At 48.8% G+C, this 20,050-nt stretch overlaps 1 protein-coding gene and 1 long non-coding RNA gene across 2 annotated transcripts in view; both read left to right on the top strand.

The window, feature by feature from the left end:
• Window positions 1–20,050, top strand: part of LOC128804518 (TOG array regulator of axonemal microtubules protein 2-like) — a 90,634-nt gene that overhangs the window by 52,753 nt on the left and 17,831 nt on the right. Inside the window, exons 8-11 of the mRNA XM_053972319.1 lie at window positions 14,591–14,802; window positions 16,340–16,497; window positions 17,739–17,785; window positions 19,723–19,992. Coding sequence (XP_053828294.1) covers window positions 14,591–14,802; window positions 16,340–16,497; window positions 17,739–17,785; window positions 19,723–19,992 — 687 coding nt within the window. The remainder of the gene's footprint in view (window positions 1–14,590; window positions 14,803–16,339; window positions 16,498–17,738; window positions 17,786–19,722; window positions 19,993–20,050) is intronic.
• On the top strand, window positions 652–4,675 carry LOC128804753 (uncharacterized). Its single transcript, XR_008436181.1, has 4 exons — window positions 652–860; window positions 1,884–1,970; window positions 3,610–4,059; window positions 4,517–4,675. It is a non-coding gene; the product is annotated as an uncharacterized LOC128804753 (long non-coding RNA).

Raw genomic sequence — 20,050 nt, 5'->3', positions numbered from 1 at the left:
AAGAAAAGGTGGAAAACAGCTAAGGACAGATCTCTGCCTTCTCCTCCCAGTAGCTGCTTTTTCCAGAAAAAGGTGCCTGATGATGTGGCTGTCAAGGGACTGAACCTGCTCCACTGAGAGCTGTACAGCACATTACATTTCAGAAGTCCACCTGTTAGTTAGAGAAGTGGTCTGGATCCTGGAAGAGTTGATCAGAGCCTTGCACTTCTCCAGACACAGGTTCTGAGACAAACAAAATAACACTTAGATCTCCTGCAGCCATAGTTTGGGCAAAATCATAATTGCCCTCAGTACTTGAGGCAACTGTATAGAAAAATGGGCATTGTAAATATCTGCTTCCATACTTGTAAAGCAAAGGTAGCCTTTTGCAGTAATAAATGGAATTGATTTAATGATTTTTAGACGGAGAGAAATACCATAGCAACTATTTCGTCCCCATCCAAACCTCTTAAAAACAGAAGTAAATCTTTCAAGCATGAGGTTGCACAACCATTCCAGCGAGTGGCCCACAGGAAAACAGTGGAATTGTGCAAGCAAGTGCTGACCTGAGAGAAAGGATCCCTTTCATCTCTTACACTACTGAGTGCTACATCCACTCTTCAAACAAGGACATTTTAATCCAGCTTTCATGTTCTCTTCACAGAATTTTGATTATTTTGTCCTGAGAATATCTGACAGCCACAAGAAAGTGAAGCAGAAGGCGCTGGACGTGCTGGCAGAAATCATAGGCCTCCTGGAAGATGCCCTGGGCCCGGTGATCATCCGTTTGGTGGAAGGAATAACAAAGAACCTGAACTCAAAGGATCCCGGGGTTCATGCTGCAGCTGTGAAAGCACTGGAAGGATCCATTGCTCATTTAGGTGAGGCTGAGCCCTTGGCACTCTCCTCAGCTGTGTCTCTGTCTCTCCGACACAAGAGAACGCTGAGTGCCTTGATAGCTGCTGTTGCCTGTGGAATGCTCCAGCTGACACCCACCAGAAGCTGTGGAGGTGCAGTCTTTATGCACCAGTCCCCCAACAGGCTTGAATGTGGTCAGCATTTCCCAAAAGTCCCAGGAGCCATGGGCTCTGTGCTGCTTGTCTGAAGAGCAAGTCCTGGACTACTCTAGCTTTGCTAGAATTCAGAGGCAAAGGGGTTTTGGAGTTTGCTTGGGCCCCATCTGATTTCCCAAATGAACAGCTTTGCTGTTGGCATGAAGGGTGCACTGGCCCACCAGAGTTTCTGCAGAGCAGCCACCTGGAAAGCTCTACATTATAAGCATTACCTGCCTGTTTTCCATCTTTCTTCTTTGTCTTCTCTTTGAAAGGGGAAATTAAGATTCACCAAGTCTAACAGGTCAAATGCAGCTGTCAATGGTGCCTTGTTCCACATGTTGTTTTGCATGGGGCAAGATTGCTCTAGCAAATAACTACATGGGCAGGGGCTGCTCTAAATTCCTCTGCCACACAGATTTATGTCAGCTCGGAAAATGCCTATAAAATGGCGTGTTGAAGAGGCAGGTGTCCAAGGGCAGTTCCCACTTTCTCCACCTCAGCTGCTCTGTGAACTCATGAACTGCCTGACTCAGTGCCTTTCTGTGTCCCAAGTATGGGCTTCTTCCTTTCTGCTCTGGGATGCAAAACCTTTTCACTGCTTACGTGTGACTGACCTCTTCAGGTCCCTGATGTGAAATGTTTTAACAAAGCTCCTGGTACAGCAGGCCGAGCTTTGCTTTTGGAATTTAAAACCTTGTCAAGTGGGCTGGAAGGAAAGATGAAAAGGATTCAGAAATTAACAGGCATTTTCATTTTTATAAAGTAGGGTTGCCCCTGCCCTTTCCCTCCTCACTGTCCTTTCTCCTATGACCTCAGAAAAGTGAGCAGAAACATGTGTTTCACTTGTAGATAAAGTATCACTGATGAAAGAGTTCAGCCACTAATGGAGTCAACTGAGTGGCCAAGCTCTGCTGGATGTCACAGAGCGTATCACAGGTATGGCCTCCCCTTCTAAGCCAAGAGGTCTTCCCAGGGAGTATTTACAGGGAATGCCTGGGAATAGACAGTAGAGTAGCTCCTCCGAATCGGGACGTGCTGAGCTTGTCCCTCCTGCCCAATAGCCAGGGCAGATGTATTTGGCAGGTTTCCCCTGGCTGCTGCAGAGCTGTGCAGCACCTGAGATGGGGGCAGCGCTCGGCCTCGGGGCTGAGCTCTCACAGGGGCATCTCAGAACCCACCTCCAGGAGCAGGAGGGCTAAAAATACCGCAGCTGGCTCCTCTCTTGGAGCCACAGGGACATCTGTGATCCTTTAGGGAAAATGGTGGCAAAGGCTGTTTCGGGCAATCAGTTTGTTTTGTCCTCACAGAACTCTTGCTTTTCGCTTGGAAAGTTTTGAGGCTGAACCATGCAGAGCCTGGGGGTCACAGCTTAGGTCAAAACTCAACACACATCTCAGAGGCATGGATTTAGTGCATTGGAATAAAGTAGATCTCGAGCAACAGGGAATTTAGTTTTGCAGCTATTTTGATCTCTTTTTCAAATAAAGGAATTAACCATAAACTAGGACTACTTTAGAAGAAGCAAATGTTCTCTCGGAGATTTAGTAGGAACAGACAGCTGTTCCTCACCTTCAATAGTCACCAATGCCTTTAATTACATTTAATGTCAAGTGAACTCCCATTTTAAAAGGGTTACCATAGCCCTTTTCCTGCTTAGCAGAATTGGTTTTGGGTACTTTCAGGAGCTGTTTCAATGTTGATGACATGCAAGGAGCCTGTTGGTAGAAAATTTTTGTCTGTGTTTGATATAGTTCAGAAAATGAGCAGTGAGCAGATTTCAGAGAAAATGTGAGAAAACACTTGTATTTTGCTTAAATTTCATTCACCTGTGTAGCATTTTTCTCCCTCAATGCCCCTACTTCAGTGGACGTTATAAGAAAAAATGCCATTAACATTGGGAGGGGAAATGCCACTAAAATGTGACATGCCCAAATGCCAAGGCAGTGGGGTCTGGGTAATTATCAAAGACACGCTGAGGTTTGAAACAGCTCCGTGTTGGAAGACACAAAAGCATTCTGGCAAAGACATCGGCGAGTCACCGATGTTTCTAATCCAGCTGTCGAGCAGCAGCCATCTCTGGCAGGCTGGAGTTTTGAAGTGTGTTCTAATACTGCCCTTTGCTGTGTGCCACTGAGCAAAGGCAAGAGTCAGATTAGACTTTTGGCACTTGACATCAAATCTACAAACATGGAAACATCCCTTTTGTTAGAAATCTCTCAACAGCCTCTCTAGGGTACATTTCCAAACTTTCAGTGTGGGTTTAGACAACTTGCTAATGGAAATAAAAGGCAATTTGACATTTCAGTCATTGTTCATGCAGAAAGAGATTGTGAAATGATTTAGTAACGGTACAAAGTCTGCCACAGGGACAAGGCTCTGCTTGGAGAAATTAGTCCTGAGGGGTTGGTGGTTCTGTTTCAAGGATGATCAGCTGCTTTGCCTCTTTCTGGATCAGGGGGCTCTGTGTGCTATTTCAGTGATCTGAGCCAGAGAGGCTTCCAAGAAGCAAAACTAGAGGTAGATCCTTGTTTGCCTTGAGGTTGGTGGCTCAGAAGCTGTGTCTCTCTCCCGGCAGAGCTTGTGGAATGGGTTTATGCCAGGAGTCCTGAAGTCGTCCAGCGCTACGCCCTGCCCGTGCTCTGGTCCTTCCTGGAGAACAAGGCGCTGCCTGTCTGAAGCGCCAACGTCTGCACGGTGGCCACCAAGCTTGCCAATGCCCTCTATGAGGTGATGGGCACCAAGCTGATGAAGTGTGCAGCCAGCAAGCCTCCACACGTGCAGCAGAACCTCTCCAACATTTTGGGCTGGTGAAGGCAGGATATTCTCCAGAAAGCTGACCAAGTGCTGAGTTGGACACCTCCGGATTTGACTTCTTAGCTGTGCCAAAAATGACAAAACACTAAGGAAGGGTGTGCTTCGGCCCCCGCTCGCTCCATCGCCCTTCCTAGTCGTGGCATGGGGGGCCTGAAGCAACTCCAGACTGAGGACAAGGTGAAGGCCAAGCGTGGCTCAGCCTCACACTGAGGTAAGGGGGGAGCTGGGCCGCTCTCTGGTGGGAGGAGGGGTCTTGTGCCAGCCTGGAGAACCTGTGCACATTCCCAGGGAACAGTTGTGCCCAGCATGTGCCCCCTGCAATGAGCTGTGCTGCTCCCAGTGCCCCGTGGAGCTGTAGCGCTGCTCAGCTGTGAGGCAGGGAGAGGAGCAGGAGGGTGCATGTGCAGCTGAGCCATTCCTGGAAAGCACAGGGCTCTGGGCTCCCTGCTGGCCCAGGAGAGCCCAGAGGCCAGGCTGTTCCTGTGGTAGCTCTGTGGAAGTGGATCAGGGTTCTCCACTGGCCTGCCTCAAGTGTCTGCCAGCAGGAGTATGTTTCCCTGTGCAGCTCTTTAGAAGTTTCCAGGAAGTGTGTCCCATGAAACAAGGAGCTTCAGATGCTTTAGGATTCCATTGTAGCCTCTGTTAAACTTTTTGTCTCCACTTTGCAGATCTGACTGGCTACAGTCGTACCAAGAAGCTGCCGCCTGCCTGAAGAGTGTTTGAAGAATAGGATTTATGCGCTAGTTTTCATAGTTACAGATGTACATATGTTCTGACCTTTAGATGTAGTTTTGAATAAATGTGTTTTGATTGTATCTTTAAATTTTGATGCCATATTTTTAAGTGTATATATTTTTTTGATTATTTTTTAAAAGGTAACTAAATAAATAAAATTTAAGTAAACCAAGAGTAGAATGTGAGACCCAGACCTATCTAGCCTAGAGGTTATGGGAGTGCAGCTCACTCGATGTGCCAGTGTCTCACCACATCCTTTCATCACTGGGCCTCTCCTCTTCCTCTTTTGCCATGTTTTGTTTGTGTAATTTGGGCTGCTCTTTGCTACTTGGCATCACCACAGGGCCGCCCATTGACATGTCTGGGGGACAATGGACCCAAAAGACCTTGTATAGTCAAAAGTTTTCCATGTAGATGTATTCTGTGCTCACAACAGGCCTGAGCAAATGTGGGAGGGGCCCCTGCACTCCCGTGGGAGGCAACTGAAATCTAAGGGGATCTGTCTGTCAAATGTTGTACCCTCCCTTGTTGTTGTCAATCAGTGTTGGATGTACTCCCCAGTTCTAGAAAGTCCCCTCTTTCTGTTACCCCCATTGGCTCCTGTTTTAAGACCACTCCTTCCCCTTACCCTCATTGGTTTTGTGTGTGTCACCCTATCCCTGCTCCTCCCCTTTGCCCTTTCCCTATTGGACCGTTTGTATCCCAACCACTCCCACTCCTCTCCTGTTACAGACCCAGTCCCGCCTTCCGTCTGGGCTCTCCGAGCCTGCTCCTTCCTTGAGACATTGTCTCACTGCGCCCTTCATTTCTCCCTCGCCCTCTGCCTTTCCTGCAATAAATCCTCAAGGAATACAGCTATCCGAGCGTCCTCTCGTCTGTCCGGTGGAGACACCAGTACCCCATCGGCCCCTCCCCACGGACCGGTCAGTCGAGGCTGTCCCGTCCTGACCGGGCACCCGGGTGTGGCTGGGCCATAAATACAAGCAAAGAAATCAAGAGGAGTGTGCCCAAATCCCAAAGCTTTGCTCCTTTGCAATCTCACACAGATCTGGCTCATGAGTGTTTTCAATCACAATTTCATAGGTAAGAAGAGGAGGTGGGAAAAGATGCACTGCTTTGGAAAAATCATCTGTATGTATATTTACCCAGGGCAGCAGTCCAACTTGTGTTGTTTACAACTTGTTTGCAGAAGGATGAGTGGACTCAGAGGCCAATAACAAGTGACAAAGGTTCCTCAAATCTTTTTACACTCCAGCCTGGGTGCCATTCAGACCACAGCTATGGGATAATACTGTAGTGCATCCCATACACATTCTGCCTCCAAGAAAAAGCTTGGCTTGGCTCATTACAGTGAAATAACTAGAAATAAACAGCTAAACTCATCATTTTGGAATGACTCTCCTGCTTTTCGGTGTCAACCCTGCACCTCCTGCTCCCAAGGCTTGGTGTGAACAAGTGTCTGAGATTACTTATTACTTAAAAATTCTCCAGCAAAGTTCAGTAAAAAGCAGATTGAATATTGAGCAACAGCTCAATAAATCTCAATGACAGCATTCACACTCTTACTCATTAGTTGCTTAAGGCACAACAAGGAAAAAAAAGCAACAAACAAAATGCAATCAATCGAGAAATGTACTGTGAATTATCTGTGTGTGTGTAGGTGTGTGTGGCTGTCTGGGTGTGTTTAGGTGTGTTTGAGAAGGGGACAGAAAGAACAAAGATAAAAGGGAATAGGGCCTAAAAGGTTAACAGCACTCAAGGTTAACTGTAGTTAAACTGGAGCCTCCAGGAGTGGGGCTATTGGCCCAGGATCCATTGTTGATCGGTCATCCGGCCAGTGCAGCAAACTTGAGAGCTCGCTGGCTCTGAGAGGCCCCACTCAGAGGGAGGTTGCTGCTGGCAGGCGCTGTGGTCCAGGAGAGCTCCAAGGGCCTCCTTTTGGAGCGCTGTTCATGGGCCACAAGAGAGTGGGCCTCAGTCGTAAAATGCTCCATCATGGCCGCACTTTGGGTCAGCAGCCTGTCTTTGAAAGTGGGAGAAGAAGGATGTCAGGCCATTCAGACAACAAAAGTGGTTTCCAGGGCTGTTCACAGAAATCCCCAGGAGCTCGTTAGACAGCACAAGTTCCTGGGAGCACTCAGCGTTTCTGAAAAGCTCCAGAGGAGCTGAGCCCAGGGGCTGTTCAGCAAGGCCAAGGCCTGACAAGTGTTTCTCAGATCACCGTGTGGCCTGACAAGGCCAGGGGGGATTCACCACCACAATCTGAAGCATCAAGTTTTGATGGAGGGTAAAAAGCCATGGCCCAGTGGAAGTGGGCCATGTCCTCAGGCCTGTGGGAGAATCACAAGGCTGATATCCTTGTGCTACTGATTCCATCTCTCCCCTCTTTTCTAAATTCTTGGTGGCAAGGTCACATAGGTTAGACACACAGCTCACAAGTAGTGCTCCTCTTTTCCTGCACAATGCATTAAAGTGAGAATTGTGTCACATCCAAAAATCCTGTCCTGTTATGGTTTAACTGACTGTTTTGAAGAATTTGTGGAGCAGCAAATTTGCTTCCTCAAATATTTACTGTGCAAGGCATGGAGCACAGAGGAAAGATTTCTTGTTAAAAGCATCACCTATGCAATGCTCTTTTGACAACTTCTGCCCTGAGCTTTCCTTGGGAAGATCTGAAAGGTTCAAGGTCACTAGCACAAGCTCCTGCAATGGCTGCTGGCCAGCAGAGCAGGGCTGTCAGCTGTGAAACAAGTGTTGCCACAAGCAGCAGCTTATCCAGGGCAGCAAATCAAGAGCTGGGAAGGTGCTACTTTGAAGGCCCAACCTCCTTAGCTCCTAAGAGAACTGGAACAGTTCTTCATTCCAGTGAGGTGGATGCTGGACACCACAGCTCTATGTGAGGACTGGACACAAGTCTGGTCCCACTGAATGCTGTGATGTTTCTGCAGGAGCTCTGGGCTCCTGTGCATGCTGAACACAATGAGGAGAGAAGGAGCCAAGTGCACTCCTAAACTTCCAGATGGTGCAGGATGACTCCCAGACTCAACCTGCCACCACCTACAACTTGGGCTGCCCTGGCAGTGGCAAATGCCTCCTGCAAACTGACATCAGGATATCTGGGGGTTGAGTTTTGTTTCCCGTGGAAAAGGGCCAGCATTCCTGTCCAGGGGCCTGCGCCACACCCAGGGGCCTCTGGCCCCGAGGGGCCTTCTGCCTGCTACAATTCTGAATGGCGCACGATTTCTCCTAGACCAATGCAGCCACCACCAAGAACTCAGGCTGCCCTCAGAGTGCCAAATGCAGCCTCCAAACTGACCTCAGCATTCTGGGGATGAGGTTTTTTTGACATGGAAAAGGGCCAGCATTCCTGTCCAGGTGCCTGTGGCTGTGAGTGGGCGGCCGCCTCCTGAAATTCTGAAGGGCACAGGATGTGTCCCAGACCCAACCTGCCACCATGTCCAGCACTGGCTGACTGGGGAGTGCCAAATGCCTTCTGAAAACTGACATCAGGAAACTGGGGGATGGGTTTTGTTTCCAAGAGAAAAGGGCCAGCGTTCATGTCCAGGGGCCTGCAACAGGAGCTGTTGCTGTATTTTTCACGTTGCTTTACCCCCCTGCCTAATGCTACCTCTGGCTGAGAAAGGACACAAAAGGATTACCCTGGAGGAAGGAAGGCCAAAAGCTTGGAAAAGGATGAAAGAAACGCTCCGATGATGAAAGAAACGCTCCAATGATGACAGTGACAACAACCAAATTATTTGTTTTTGATAGCAAACGAACTCCTGCAGCCCTCCAACCCTCCCAGACTGGCAGGCCAAGTGATGCAGTTTCCATAGCGTGAAGTGCTGCCAGCCTGGGGAGGGAAACCAGAGAGCCACAGTCAGTCGCAGAAGGCTCCTGCTCCCCCGTCCCACCATGGCCTGTGCCCAGGCCAGGCTGCTGGCTCTGCTCAGAGCCCAAACATCCCAACCCATTCTCTGTTTTTAGAGAAGCACAGAGTGGCAGAAATGGTTTAATTGCTGTTCAGCAAGGCTGAATCCTGACAAGTGTTTCTCAGATCACCGTGTGGCCTGACAAGGCCAGGGGGGATTCACCACCACAATCTGAAGCATCAAGTTTTGATGGAGGGTAAAAGGCCATGGCCCAGTGGAAGTGGGCCATGTCCTCAGGCCTGTGGGAGAATCACAAGGCAGATCCTTGTGCTACTGGTTCCATCTCTCCCCTCTTTTCTAAATTCTTGGTGGCAAGGTCACATAAGTTAGACACACAGCTCACAAGCAGTGCTCCTCTTTTTCTGCACAATGAATACAAGTGAGATTGCATATCCTAAAACTGTGTTCCACTGTTGAAAACTGACTTATTTAAGGAATTTCTAAATCCCCAAACTTGCTTCCTCAAATATTTACTGTGCAAGGCATGGAGCACAGAGGAAAGATTTCTTGTTAAAAGCATCGCCTATGCAATGCTCTTTTGACAACTTCTGCCCTGAGCTTTCCTTGGGAAGATCTGAAAGGTTCAAGGTCACTAGCACAAGCTCCTGCAATAGCAGCAGGCCAGAAGAGCAGGGCTGTCAGCTGTGAAACAAGTGTTGCCACAAGCAGCAGCTTCCCCAGGGCAGCAAATCAAGAGCTGGGAAGGTGCTGATCTGAAGGCCCAACCTCCTTAGCTCCTAAAAGAACTGGAACAGTTCCTTTGAGTTCCCGTGAGGTGCAGTGCTGACACCACAGCTCTATGTGAGGACTGAACTCAAGTTTGCTCCCACTGAATGCTGTGATGGTTTCTGCAGGACCTCTGTGTCCTGTGTGTGCTGGACACAATGAAGAGAGAAGGAGCCAAGTGCACTGACACACCTTTGCCTTGATCATAACCTGACCTTGACCAAACACAATGAAAGGTTTCCCCTTTGGCCCGTGTCTTGAAACATCCGGTCTACTGTTTGATGACTCAGGTTGGTTTGGTGTCGAGGAATTTCCCTCAGAAATACTGGGTTTGTCTTCCTCTGTGCCTTCCCCTCAGCAGCCTTAGGGATGTTCCTGGTTGAGGCCATCTGTCTCACACAGTTTGAGACAACTTACCAGAGGACACTGCAATAAGTCGTCTCTTCTAAAGTGTTCCAACAATCCCTTTCCAGCAATGGGAAATTAATAGTAATAAATGAAAGTGGAAAAATACCCAACAGTTTATTATCAAGCAGAATGCCTGAAAAGCAAGAAAAAACACCAGTAAATTGTAGATATCAAACGGTCAGACCTCACCGTCCCCCCACTGGAACAAAGACCCAAAATGCCGGAGGGAAATCCCCCCATGACATGCGTTACAAGGTGGTGCTGGGTTCTCTCTTGGGAAGAACAGGAGCTATCACAGAGTAGTTCCAGCTGCAGATGAAAGTTTGGTGGCTCATCCGCCATTGACTTTCACCCAATGACAGAGCTCCATGGAACTCTCACTGCAGGAGAAGCCCCTCGGTCTCTTTTCTCCCTGGTGTGACCTTGGAGCCTGTCCCTGGGGACAGGGAAACATTCTGAGTATACTATTGAATTTTCAGGGCCAGTCAAATTGAGGATTGTTTTGAGGCATGCGTTGTAATGTTTGGTTTGAGCGTGTCTGCAGGAAAGAAAGCTGGAATAAACCCTGCCACAACAAAGGAGAACTTTGCATGGCCAATTTACACCTTACAAATACACTGATCATATCAGCCCACTGAACAATGGGGACATCTAATGCACAGTGCAAAGCTTCTTTGAATAGATAGGAGAGATGAGACTTGAAGAAATAATTTTGTGGATGCAGAAAAAGGGATCAGACCCATGAATCCCATGGCTCCGGCTTCGTTCTGCCAAATCAAGCAGGATTAGTTTTATCCTCTCTGTTGGAGAGGATTTTAGAATGACCTGCCTGGGCTATTTCCATTAAGAAAATTTTGAATTGTCAAGAACTGCCATGATCAGAACTGTTTTGAAACAGATCGTGTTTATGTTGGATTTGAGTGTCTCTGCAATAAGAGAGCAGGAAATAAACCCCTGGAAGAAAGAAGCAGAGCAAAAGTGGAATGTTTGGATGGTCAATTTGTTCCCTACAGCTCTCAGCCAGCTGAATCCTGGGGTCCTCTAGTGGGGAGTGCAGAGCTTCTTTTACATCCACCGCCTGGTGCCATTGTTTGTGTCCCACCACTTAGTTTGATGTGAAGAGAAATAAAGAAAATCCCACACCAACAAGCTGCAACCCAGAACTGAGTGGGAATTACAGAAATAAAGGCCTTGAAAAGTAGCTTTGGAAAGGGTCTACTTCCTAGACAGTGTGAAACCCTCAGGCCTGGCCTGGCTGGGCTTAGGGCTGGCTGCCCTTGGGAATGGAAAGGGAGGGACTTGGGGTGGGGTTTTGCAGCCATGGAAATGAGCAAACCATGGGCCATTGCATCACAAAGGGGCAGCCCCACGCTGGGATTGTGATGGTTGTGGTTGACACAGCCACAGCGGCAGGAGACGCGTCTGGCTCTGCCTCTCTGTGCCGAGCGCTGGCGATTGGAGTCACCCAACCTTGTTCTAAGGCTGGGTACCAAGCTCCTGTCGCTGTCACCTTTGAGAGTGTTCCCAAATTCAAACCCAGATACTTCTGCGAGACAGAAGCACGGGTTTGAAGATGGATTCTACTGGAAAAGGAAAGACCACTGAAGGAAAAGGTGAGGATAGAAAGGAGCTGAAAGGCTGAAGCCAAATGGAAAAGAATCCCACCAGATTTCAGGGAAAACTGGTCCAGCCAGTGCTGGCTCTGTGTCAGAGTAGGTGGCTGACAGCTACAGATGATCCTGCAAGGACACCCATGGCATCACAACATTCTCTCATTAGTTTACTCTGCTTTCTCCTTTTTGACAGTAGCCAAGTCAGTCATACTGTCAGCCAGGACAGGGACTGTGGCCACAGCTGACCACAAATTGGACAGGGTCATGAGATGCAAATCCTGTTTCTTTCTTTGCCCTCAGTGTTGGGTCTCACGACAGATAAATTTCCCATTCTTCCTCTGCTTGCTGATCGGGTCCAACCCTGAGGATGGTATTACGGTGCTATACAAACACCAATAAGGCCTGCCTGCCTGCTGAGAGGTCTTTGTGGTTTGCAGAACTAGCAGTCACAGCTGTGTGGGTCTTTCCTGGAGATTTCCAGAAGGCCAGCGTCAAAGAAGGAATCTTTCTTCCCCTCTTATCATTGGAGCCTTCCACCTTTCCCTTCAGACTTGCTAACTCAACAGTGTTGAGGGGAATTAAACCTCAGCTAGTTCCATGAAAAAGAAAACCAAAGAAATTTTCTCAGTACTTAAAAATCATTCCCCTTGAGTGGCACACCCATTAGATGTGTTGATGATAAAGGTGGGAGTTCACCTAACTCGCTTCTTCCCTTGTGAGCATGGTTTAGCCTCACACAGAGGTGAGGTGGGAGCTGGGCCCATCTCTGGTGGGAGGAGGGGTCTTGTGCCAGCCTGGAGAACCTGTGCACATTCCCAGGGAATAGTTGTGCCCTGCCTGTGCCCCCTGCAATGAGCTTTGCTGTTCCCAGTGCCCCGTGGAGCTGTAGCACTGCTCAGCTGTGGGGCAGGGAGAGGAGCAGGAGGGTGCATGTGCAGCTGAGCCATTCCTGGAAAGCACAGGGCTCTGGGCTCCCTGCTGACCCAGGAGAGCCCAGAGGCCAGGCTGTTCCTGTGGTAGCTCTGTGGAAGTGATACAGGGCTTTCCCTTGGCCTGCCTCAAGTGTCTGCTGACGGGAGTATGTTTTCCTGTGCAGCTCTTTAGAAGTTTCCAGGAAGTGTGTCCCATGAAATATGGAGCTGTAGATGCTTTAGGTTTGCATTGCGGCCTCTGTTACAATTTGTGTCTCTCCTTTGCAGGCCTGACTGGCTATCCTCTTGCCAGGAGGTTTTCGCTTGCAAATCCCTCTATGCTCCTTCCCTCCAAGCCATTGCCTCCCATCCAAAAGAGCTCTCCTTCCACCATGCCAAGCCAATTATGTAGCAGAGAGCAGGAGAATAGGAAAAATGACAGCGGCTGTGATGAGAACAGGATAAAAATACAGGAGGTGAGTTCAGAGGGTAAAGGACATAAGGTAAGGAGACCAAGCTATGTCCAGTGTGGCAAACTCCCACTTTATGTGCTGCAGACAGAACTGTGAGACCTTTGCCATGACAGGAACATGAAGTTCACTGAAGTTTGAACAGGTCCAGATTCAGCTCTTTAGCTCTGCCAGAAATAATGGGATATGAAGGAAGGGTGTGCATCTGCCCCCGCTGCCTCCACCCCCCTTCCTGGCCATGGCATGGGGGCCCTGGAGGAACTTGGGCAGGCAGAGACCTTGCAGAGAGCAGCAGGGTGGGGAGCTCTGCTGAACTTCCTAAATGCCACTGAGCCTGAGATGATGGAAGTGTGGGAGCTGGAGAGCAGCAAGCATCCCGAGAGCTCAGCAGCGTCTGGGCTCAAAGGCTGCGGGGGAACTGTAGGAGGGAAGGGCAGCAGCAGAAGAAATGAGGGGCTTGAGAAAAGCAGGTTTTGACATCCTGCAGTATGGCTTTGTGGGAATTGGCTGGAGATCAGCACTGGCGGTTATGCACTTAAGGGGCAGGGAGAGAATAGTGATCTAAACCCACTCCCATGCCATCCAAAGGCCAGTGGAGGCAGTGGCAGCCCTGAACATCTTGATTCCCAACATGTGGATGACTGCTGGGAATGCAGCCACACTTGCAGAAAACTGAGCATGAGGGGAGAGGTGGCAAATCTGGGACATGGTCTCTCCCTCACCACCTCCCTTTCCATTCCCCATCCCCGTCCAAGCACCACCATCAGTTTGACTTTTCCTGCCAGGTCCCAGTTGAGGGCATATCTAAATGTCTTGAGGCAAGAATGGGGACAAGGCTGGACGCTTGATCCGAGCATAGTGTTCTGCTCTTTCCAGGCTTCCTTGCTGTATTCCATTGGTGGGGATATGAAGAAGGGGTCATTAGGACTGCCTTTGATCCCCCCTATACGCAAGGCAGTAAGTCCCCCTGTTGACAGTGCTGCAGGGTCCCTGCCAAGCTCTCCACAGCTGAATTTCCAGGAGTCCCAGGAGATGAGGTAAGCCAAGGTGTCTGCTGCTCCAGTGTGCTGTTCACATCGTTCTTCCCATCTCGTGGGGTTATTTTGCACAGTCAGCTGTCCCATATATTTAGGTGGACCCCTGTGTATTCACCATTTTGCCCACCTGTAATGATATAGGACAATGCCATACCCAAAGACTTTTGATCTGATCCTACTTCTTCAAAAAACAAGGAGGTGTAATAGTCTAAGGAGACCACAGTGCTCTGACCACATGTAACACAAGGCTGTCACCAGGGTAAAGCACGAGCTGGCAAAGTCAAGCTCCGGCAGCAGTACAAAAGTAGCTGCCCTGCATACAGACTCGTGTCTCAGCTCAGCAGCTCTTGCTGCTTCAGAGAGGCTGTTGGAGCCACTTGGCTCCAAACGGAGAGGCAGCAGAGTTGGGGAGTTGTGATGCAAGTTGAAGAATGACTGCTGTGTTTCAGCCAGAGCTGGGCCAGCTCTGTGTGACTCCAGCAACAGAAAGCCTAAAGACAGTTAATCAGCTTTGCATTCTCCTGTGTTGATGTGTTGCACTGTGTTTCCTCCTTCACCAGAGTGACCATGTTAAGCAGGTGTGCCTCCTTTCATGATGTGCCCATTCCGTCCCTTCTCTTTCTACCTCCTCATATGTTCTTTTGTCCTCCATTTTCTCAAGGACAAGATCCAACAGCAGAGGCAAAGACAAGAACTCTGAGGATGCAGGTAGGTACAGGAGGTGTCTGTCCTAAAATGGCAGTTGTCATATTGACTCAGAGGTGACATTTGGAAAGCTTGGTTAAAATCCATACTTTTCAAAATTGCCTTAAATTAATTTCAATTCCTTGATGGGCTCAGTGGACTCTCCCAGAGCCCGCTCACTGGCAGTGTGCTCTGGTGGTGCAGTGAAAATTCTTCCACTTTGCAGGCGAGATTAGGTTCATTTTTTCCAAGTCTTTCCGGCCACGTCCCTCTTCGCTGCTTCCCTCCCAGCCGTTGCCTCCCATCCGGGGGATGTCTACTTCTTCTAACACAAACAAAATGTACAGCGTGGAGAAAGAGAACAAGAAAAATGTCACTGGCTATGATGGTGAGAGTAGAAAACACCAGGAGCAGAGTTCAGAAGGAAAAAGTTATGAGGTAAGGAGATCAAGCTAAGACCCATGCAGTAGATTTTCAGTTTATTTGCTGTAGGCTGAGCTTGGAGACCTTTTCCTGTGGTGTGATCCTAGGGAAGCAGCTGAATTGAGGAAAAGCTCAGCTGGACACTGTGCTTCAGGCTGTCTTTGCAATGGATGTGTAGTGCAGACTTCACATCCTCAGCGTAGATCAATAGCAGGAGAGGTCTTTGAATGGTTTCTGGGCCCTGTCATGGTTCCTCTTCTGTTTTATGGCTGAGAAAATACCAAGAAGCAGTCAGAGCAGCTACATTTGTCCAAGCTGGAGAAACTATCCTTCTAGATTTAGTAAACTATGGGTATCTGTGAACCATCTCTAGGTCTTGGTGGTGTTTTCTGTCAGCTGTGTCTGATTTGGAAGGAAAAGGGCGATTGCTGGAACAGGCAGTCCAGCAAAGTCAGTTCCAGGTTGTCTCAGCTTTTGAGTTCTGAGAACCACACCCTCTGTACAGCTGTCTCTGCTGCTATTTCTAGACTTCATCAGCTTCTGGGCAGCTGTGTGCTCTGGCATCGCTTTGTCCAAAGGGAAGGGGTGGGAGGTGGCCATGGGGAGAGCAGCCCAGAGCCCAGACCCACGATTGCCTTTGCAGCAGGGCCAGGACCTGCACTTGTTCTGGGTTTGTGGTGAGCTGAAGGAAGAGGCAGATGAACGACCGCTTTGGAAAAAAAAGTCCAATCAAAAACTTGGGTACTTGATCTCAGCTTTGCTGAGATAGGGCGCAAAGTATCTCTGACACAAACTGACCCTTTCAGTGAAGTTTGAACAAGTCCAGATTCAGCTCTTTATCTTTGCCAGAAATAATGGGATATGAAGGAAGGGTGTGCATCTGCCCCCGCTGCCTCCAGCCCCCTTCCTGGCCATGGCATGGGGGCCCTGGAGGAACTTGGGCAGGCAGAGACCTTGCAGAGAGCAGCAGAGCAGGGAGCTCTGCTGAACTTCCTAAATGCCACTGAGCCTGAGATGATGGAAGTGTGGGAGCTGGAGAGCAGCAAGCATCCCCAGAGCTCAGCAGCATCTGGGCTCAAAGGCTGCTGGGGAACTGTAGGAGGGAAGGGCAGCAGCCGAAGAAATGAGGGGCTTGAGAAAAGCAGGTTTTGACATCCTGCAGAATGACTTTGTGGGAATTGGCTGGAGATCAGCACTGGCGGTTAGGCACTTAAGGGGCAGGGAGAGAATAGAGATCTAAACCCACTCCCATGCCATCCAAAAGGCCTGTGGAGGCAGTGGCACTCCTGATAGGAAGTATGTGGATGCCTGCTGGGAATGCAGCCACACTTGCAGAAAACTGAGCATGAGGGGAGAGGTGGCAAATCTGGGACATGGTCTCTCCCTCACCACCTCCCTTTCCTAGGTCACCTTTCCCTCTCCTAGTCCAAGATGCTCCATAAGTCTGACCTTTCCTGCCAGGTCCCAATCAAATGCATGGTGAAGTGTCTTGAGGCAGGAATGGGGGCCAGACTGGATGCTTGATCCAAGCACTGTGTTCTGCTCTTTCCAGAGTATGCTGTATTCCATTGGTGGGGATATGAAGAAGGGGTCATTGGGACTGCCTTTGATCCCCCCTATACGCAAGGCAGGAAGTCCCCCTGTTGACAGTGCTGCAGGGTCCCTGCCAAGCTCTCTGCAGTTGAATTTCCAGGAGTCCCAGGAGATGAGGTAAGCCAAGTTGCCTTCTGCTCCAGTGCACTGCTCACCTCACTCTTCCCGGCTCATGAGGTTTTTTGCACAGTCAGCTGTCCTATGTACGTAGGCAAACCTCTGTGTATTCACCATTTTGCCCATCCATGATGATCCATTACAATGTCAAACCAAACACCATATGCCCCAAGGGCAGAGGTGGTGGTGAGGAAGAGGAGACAGGGCTTGAAAGCACCTCAAGATGGGTCCTCTGCTGGACTTGGCTATTGCTTCCCTCTGTAACGGTTGTGGTGTCACTTGGCAACTGTATTGCATGGGTCTGGATCCTGCAGATCTTTGAATGCTGTGATCCTTGACTGTCAACTTCTGGAACCAGGAGAATATGCTTGGGCAAATATTGCCTACTGGAGACGTGTCTGCAAATTCAGGTGATGCTTCAGCAATCATCAGGTGTAAATTCACTGTGCCTGGGCCTCCACTGTGAAATGAGATCCCCGATAAATGTTGGGGTATAGATGTATAATCGATTGATATTTAATATTTGTTCTGGGCTTCAAATCAAAGAGGGCAAGGTGCTAGAGAAGAGGCACAGGACTGTACCTGATGGAAAGTTATTGGCTTGGATATGTGTGAGAAAATGTAGCTGTCATTCTTATCCCAATGGCAACACTAAACACGGAGTCATAGCAGTATCATTCCAATTGAAAATCTTCGGTAGGGCTTTTAAAGTGCAATCTGAATATCCTTCCCTAGCAGCTGAGTTGGAAAAAGCCGTTTTATTATGGAAAGAGCGTGGAGGTGTAAGATCATTCTCAGGAGACAGCAGTGCTCTGACCACACGTAGCACGAGGCTGTCATCAGAGAAAGGCACGAGCAGGCAAAGTCAAGCTTTGGCCGCAGTACAAAAGTAGCTGCCCTGCATACAGACTCGTGTCTCAGCTCAGCAGCTCTTGCTGCTTCAGAGAGGCTGTTGGAGCCACTTGGCTCCACAAGGAGAGGCAGCAGAGTTGGGAAGCTGTGATGCAAGTTGAAGAATGACTGCTGTGTTTCAGCCAGAGCTTGGCCAGCTCTGTGTGACTCCAGCAACAGAAAGCCAAAAAACAATTAATCAGCTTTGCGTTTTGTTGTGTTGATGTGTTGCATTTCCTCCTTCACCAGAGTGACCATGTTAAGCAGGTTTGCCTCCATTCATGATGTGCCCATTCCGTCCCTTCTCTTTCTACCTCCTCATTTGTTCTTTTGTCCTCCATTTTCTCAAGGACAAGATCCAACAGCAGAGGCCATGACAAGAACTCTGAGGATGCAGGTAGGAACAGGAGGTGTCTGTCCTAAAATGAACATTCTAGTCTTGACTCAGGAATGACATTTGGAAAACTTGGTTAAAACCTATTCTTTCCAAAAGTTTTTACAATTAATTTCAATTCCTTGATGGGCTCAGTGGACTCTCCCACAGCCCACTCATTGGGAGTGTGTTCTGGTGGTGCAGTGAAAATTCCTTCAGTGTGAAGTGTTGGGTGGTACCTTGGGGCCCTGGAAATGCAGCGCAGGAAAAGGAAACATTCCTCTCCATCCTGATCATGGCTTTTATGTCCCTGCAGCCTTTCTAGTGTCACAATCAGGAGGGGAAAAGAAGGCATTTAGCAAGATACGAGAAATGTTCCAACTCCTTCCTCCTGCCCTTGGGGGAGAAAACCTTTCCTTGGGGCAGTTTCTGAGCTGAAGCCTTTGAGATCTGAAGGAGATTCATGGACATTGCCTGGTTTTTCCCTGGTAGAAACAGGGAAACCTCCTATGATAGAAAGTCCTTTGGAATTCTCCAATGGAGACTGCCAAATGGATGCAGCCTATGCAGGGTCTGAGTTTGACATCCTCTGACAGCACAAGCCGAAAGCCACCTAGGGCAGGTTCATGATGTCACATCTCTTCCCCGGCTCTCTCTGCCTGTGTCAGTGTTGCAGGCTGAGGCTGGTGGAGGAGATGCCTTCTGCCTTGTCCTCCCTCCCTGCCTTGCCTGATCCTTGACAAGCAGCACTGTGCCAGACAAACTGCGGCCTCTGGTGCATCTGGGTCAGCCAATGCTTTCAAGATGAAAGCCTCAATGACACTGTTGTTGTTCCTTTGCCATCTCTGGGTGTGTAATGATAGGAGAGGTGAGACTTGAAGAAATAATTCGGCTGATGCAGAAAAAAGGATCAGACCCCCATGTCCCTTTTCTCAGGGTTAGTTCTGCCAAATCCTGGGCACAGCCACTTTGGAATGACTCCTTAATGGCTGATATGTATCTGGAATGCCTAATGCAGCTAGGGTGTAATACTGCTCAGTAAGGTGACGTTTTTGCTGGATTCATTCTGGACTAGAAATTACCTATCTCATTAAACCTTACCTGCCTCACTATTCTTACTGACCCCAGCATTCTACAGGGTGAAGAAACCCAGTCTTAAGACACTTGTACTGCTTGGCTGCCATATGATTTTATCCTCTGTGAAACCATGTAAAGAATTAGTTCTCTTAGTTCTAACAGCTCTCTTGGAGAGTGTTTCAGAATGACCTGCCCTCTAGTCTTTCCACTGAGAAAATTTTGAATTGACAGTATTAGCCAAGATCAGAAATATTTTGTGGCCAGTCATATTTATGTTGGGTTTGGGTGTCTCAGCTGAAAAGAAAGCAGGGAATAAAGCCCTGGAACCCATAAGTAGAGCAAAAGTGGAACTTTTGGATGACTGCTTTGTTCCCTACAAACACTGGCTCGCTGAATACTGGGCACATCTAAAGGAGAAAGCAAAGCTTCTTTTCTGTCTAACACCTGGTGCCATTGTTTGTGTCCCAGCACTTCCTTTGTTGGAAAGAGTAAGAGAAAAATCCCAAAAGTGCAAAACTCAACCTAGGATTGAGTGGGACGTAGAGAAACAGAGGCCTTGAAAACTACTTTTGAAAACAATTACTTCCTAGACAGAATCCCATTCTAGAGACCACTGTGAATTTCCAACTGTTTGGAAGGAAAGGGATCCTGTAGTAGTGGGGAGGCAACAGGCAACACATAAAGGAGTAGAACCCATCTCTCCTGGCTTGCCAGCTCCATATTGTTCAGAGAAATTAAACAGATGCTAGTTTCATGAAAAATAAAAAAAACAAGCAGTCTTTTCAGTAACTAAAATATGCTTTGAATTCCTCACCCATTAGATGGGTTGATTGTAAAGGCATGAGTTGAATTAACTGGCTTCTTCTCTTGTACCTGAATTACAGCTTCTTCTGAGCCTACAACAAAAGCCCAGAGGAAGAAGGGAAAGAGCTCTTGGTGCAAGATAGGACCTGGGATGCCTCTGTTCCCAAGCAAACTGGCAGACCTGTTTGGCTTGGAGACCTATGTGCCGAAGGCTGCCCCTGGGAATGGAGGTCTCGGCTCCCGGCCGGCTCAGGGGGCCTTGGCCCAGGAGCTGCGGAGCAGCGCTGGCCCCAGGGTCACTGCCAGGGAGGACAGGGTGAAGGCTGAGCATGGCTCAGCCTCACACAGAGGTAAGGGGGGAGCTGGGCCCATCTCTGGTGGGAGGAAGGGTCTTGTGCCAGCCGGAGA

The sequence above is a fragment of the Vidua macroura genome, chromosome 3 (assembly GCF_024509145.1).
Source record: "Vidua macroura isolate BioBank_ID:100142 chromosome 3, ASM2450914v1, whole genome shotgun sequence".
NCBI classification, from domain to species: domain Eukaryota; kingdom Metazoa; phylum Chordata; class Aves; order Passeriformes; family Viduidae; genus Vidua; species Vidua macroura.
Note: the sequence above shows the minus strand (reverse complement) of the source record. Positions and strands in the feature narration are given on the sequence as shown.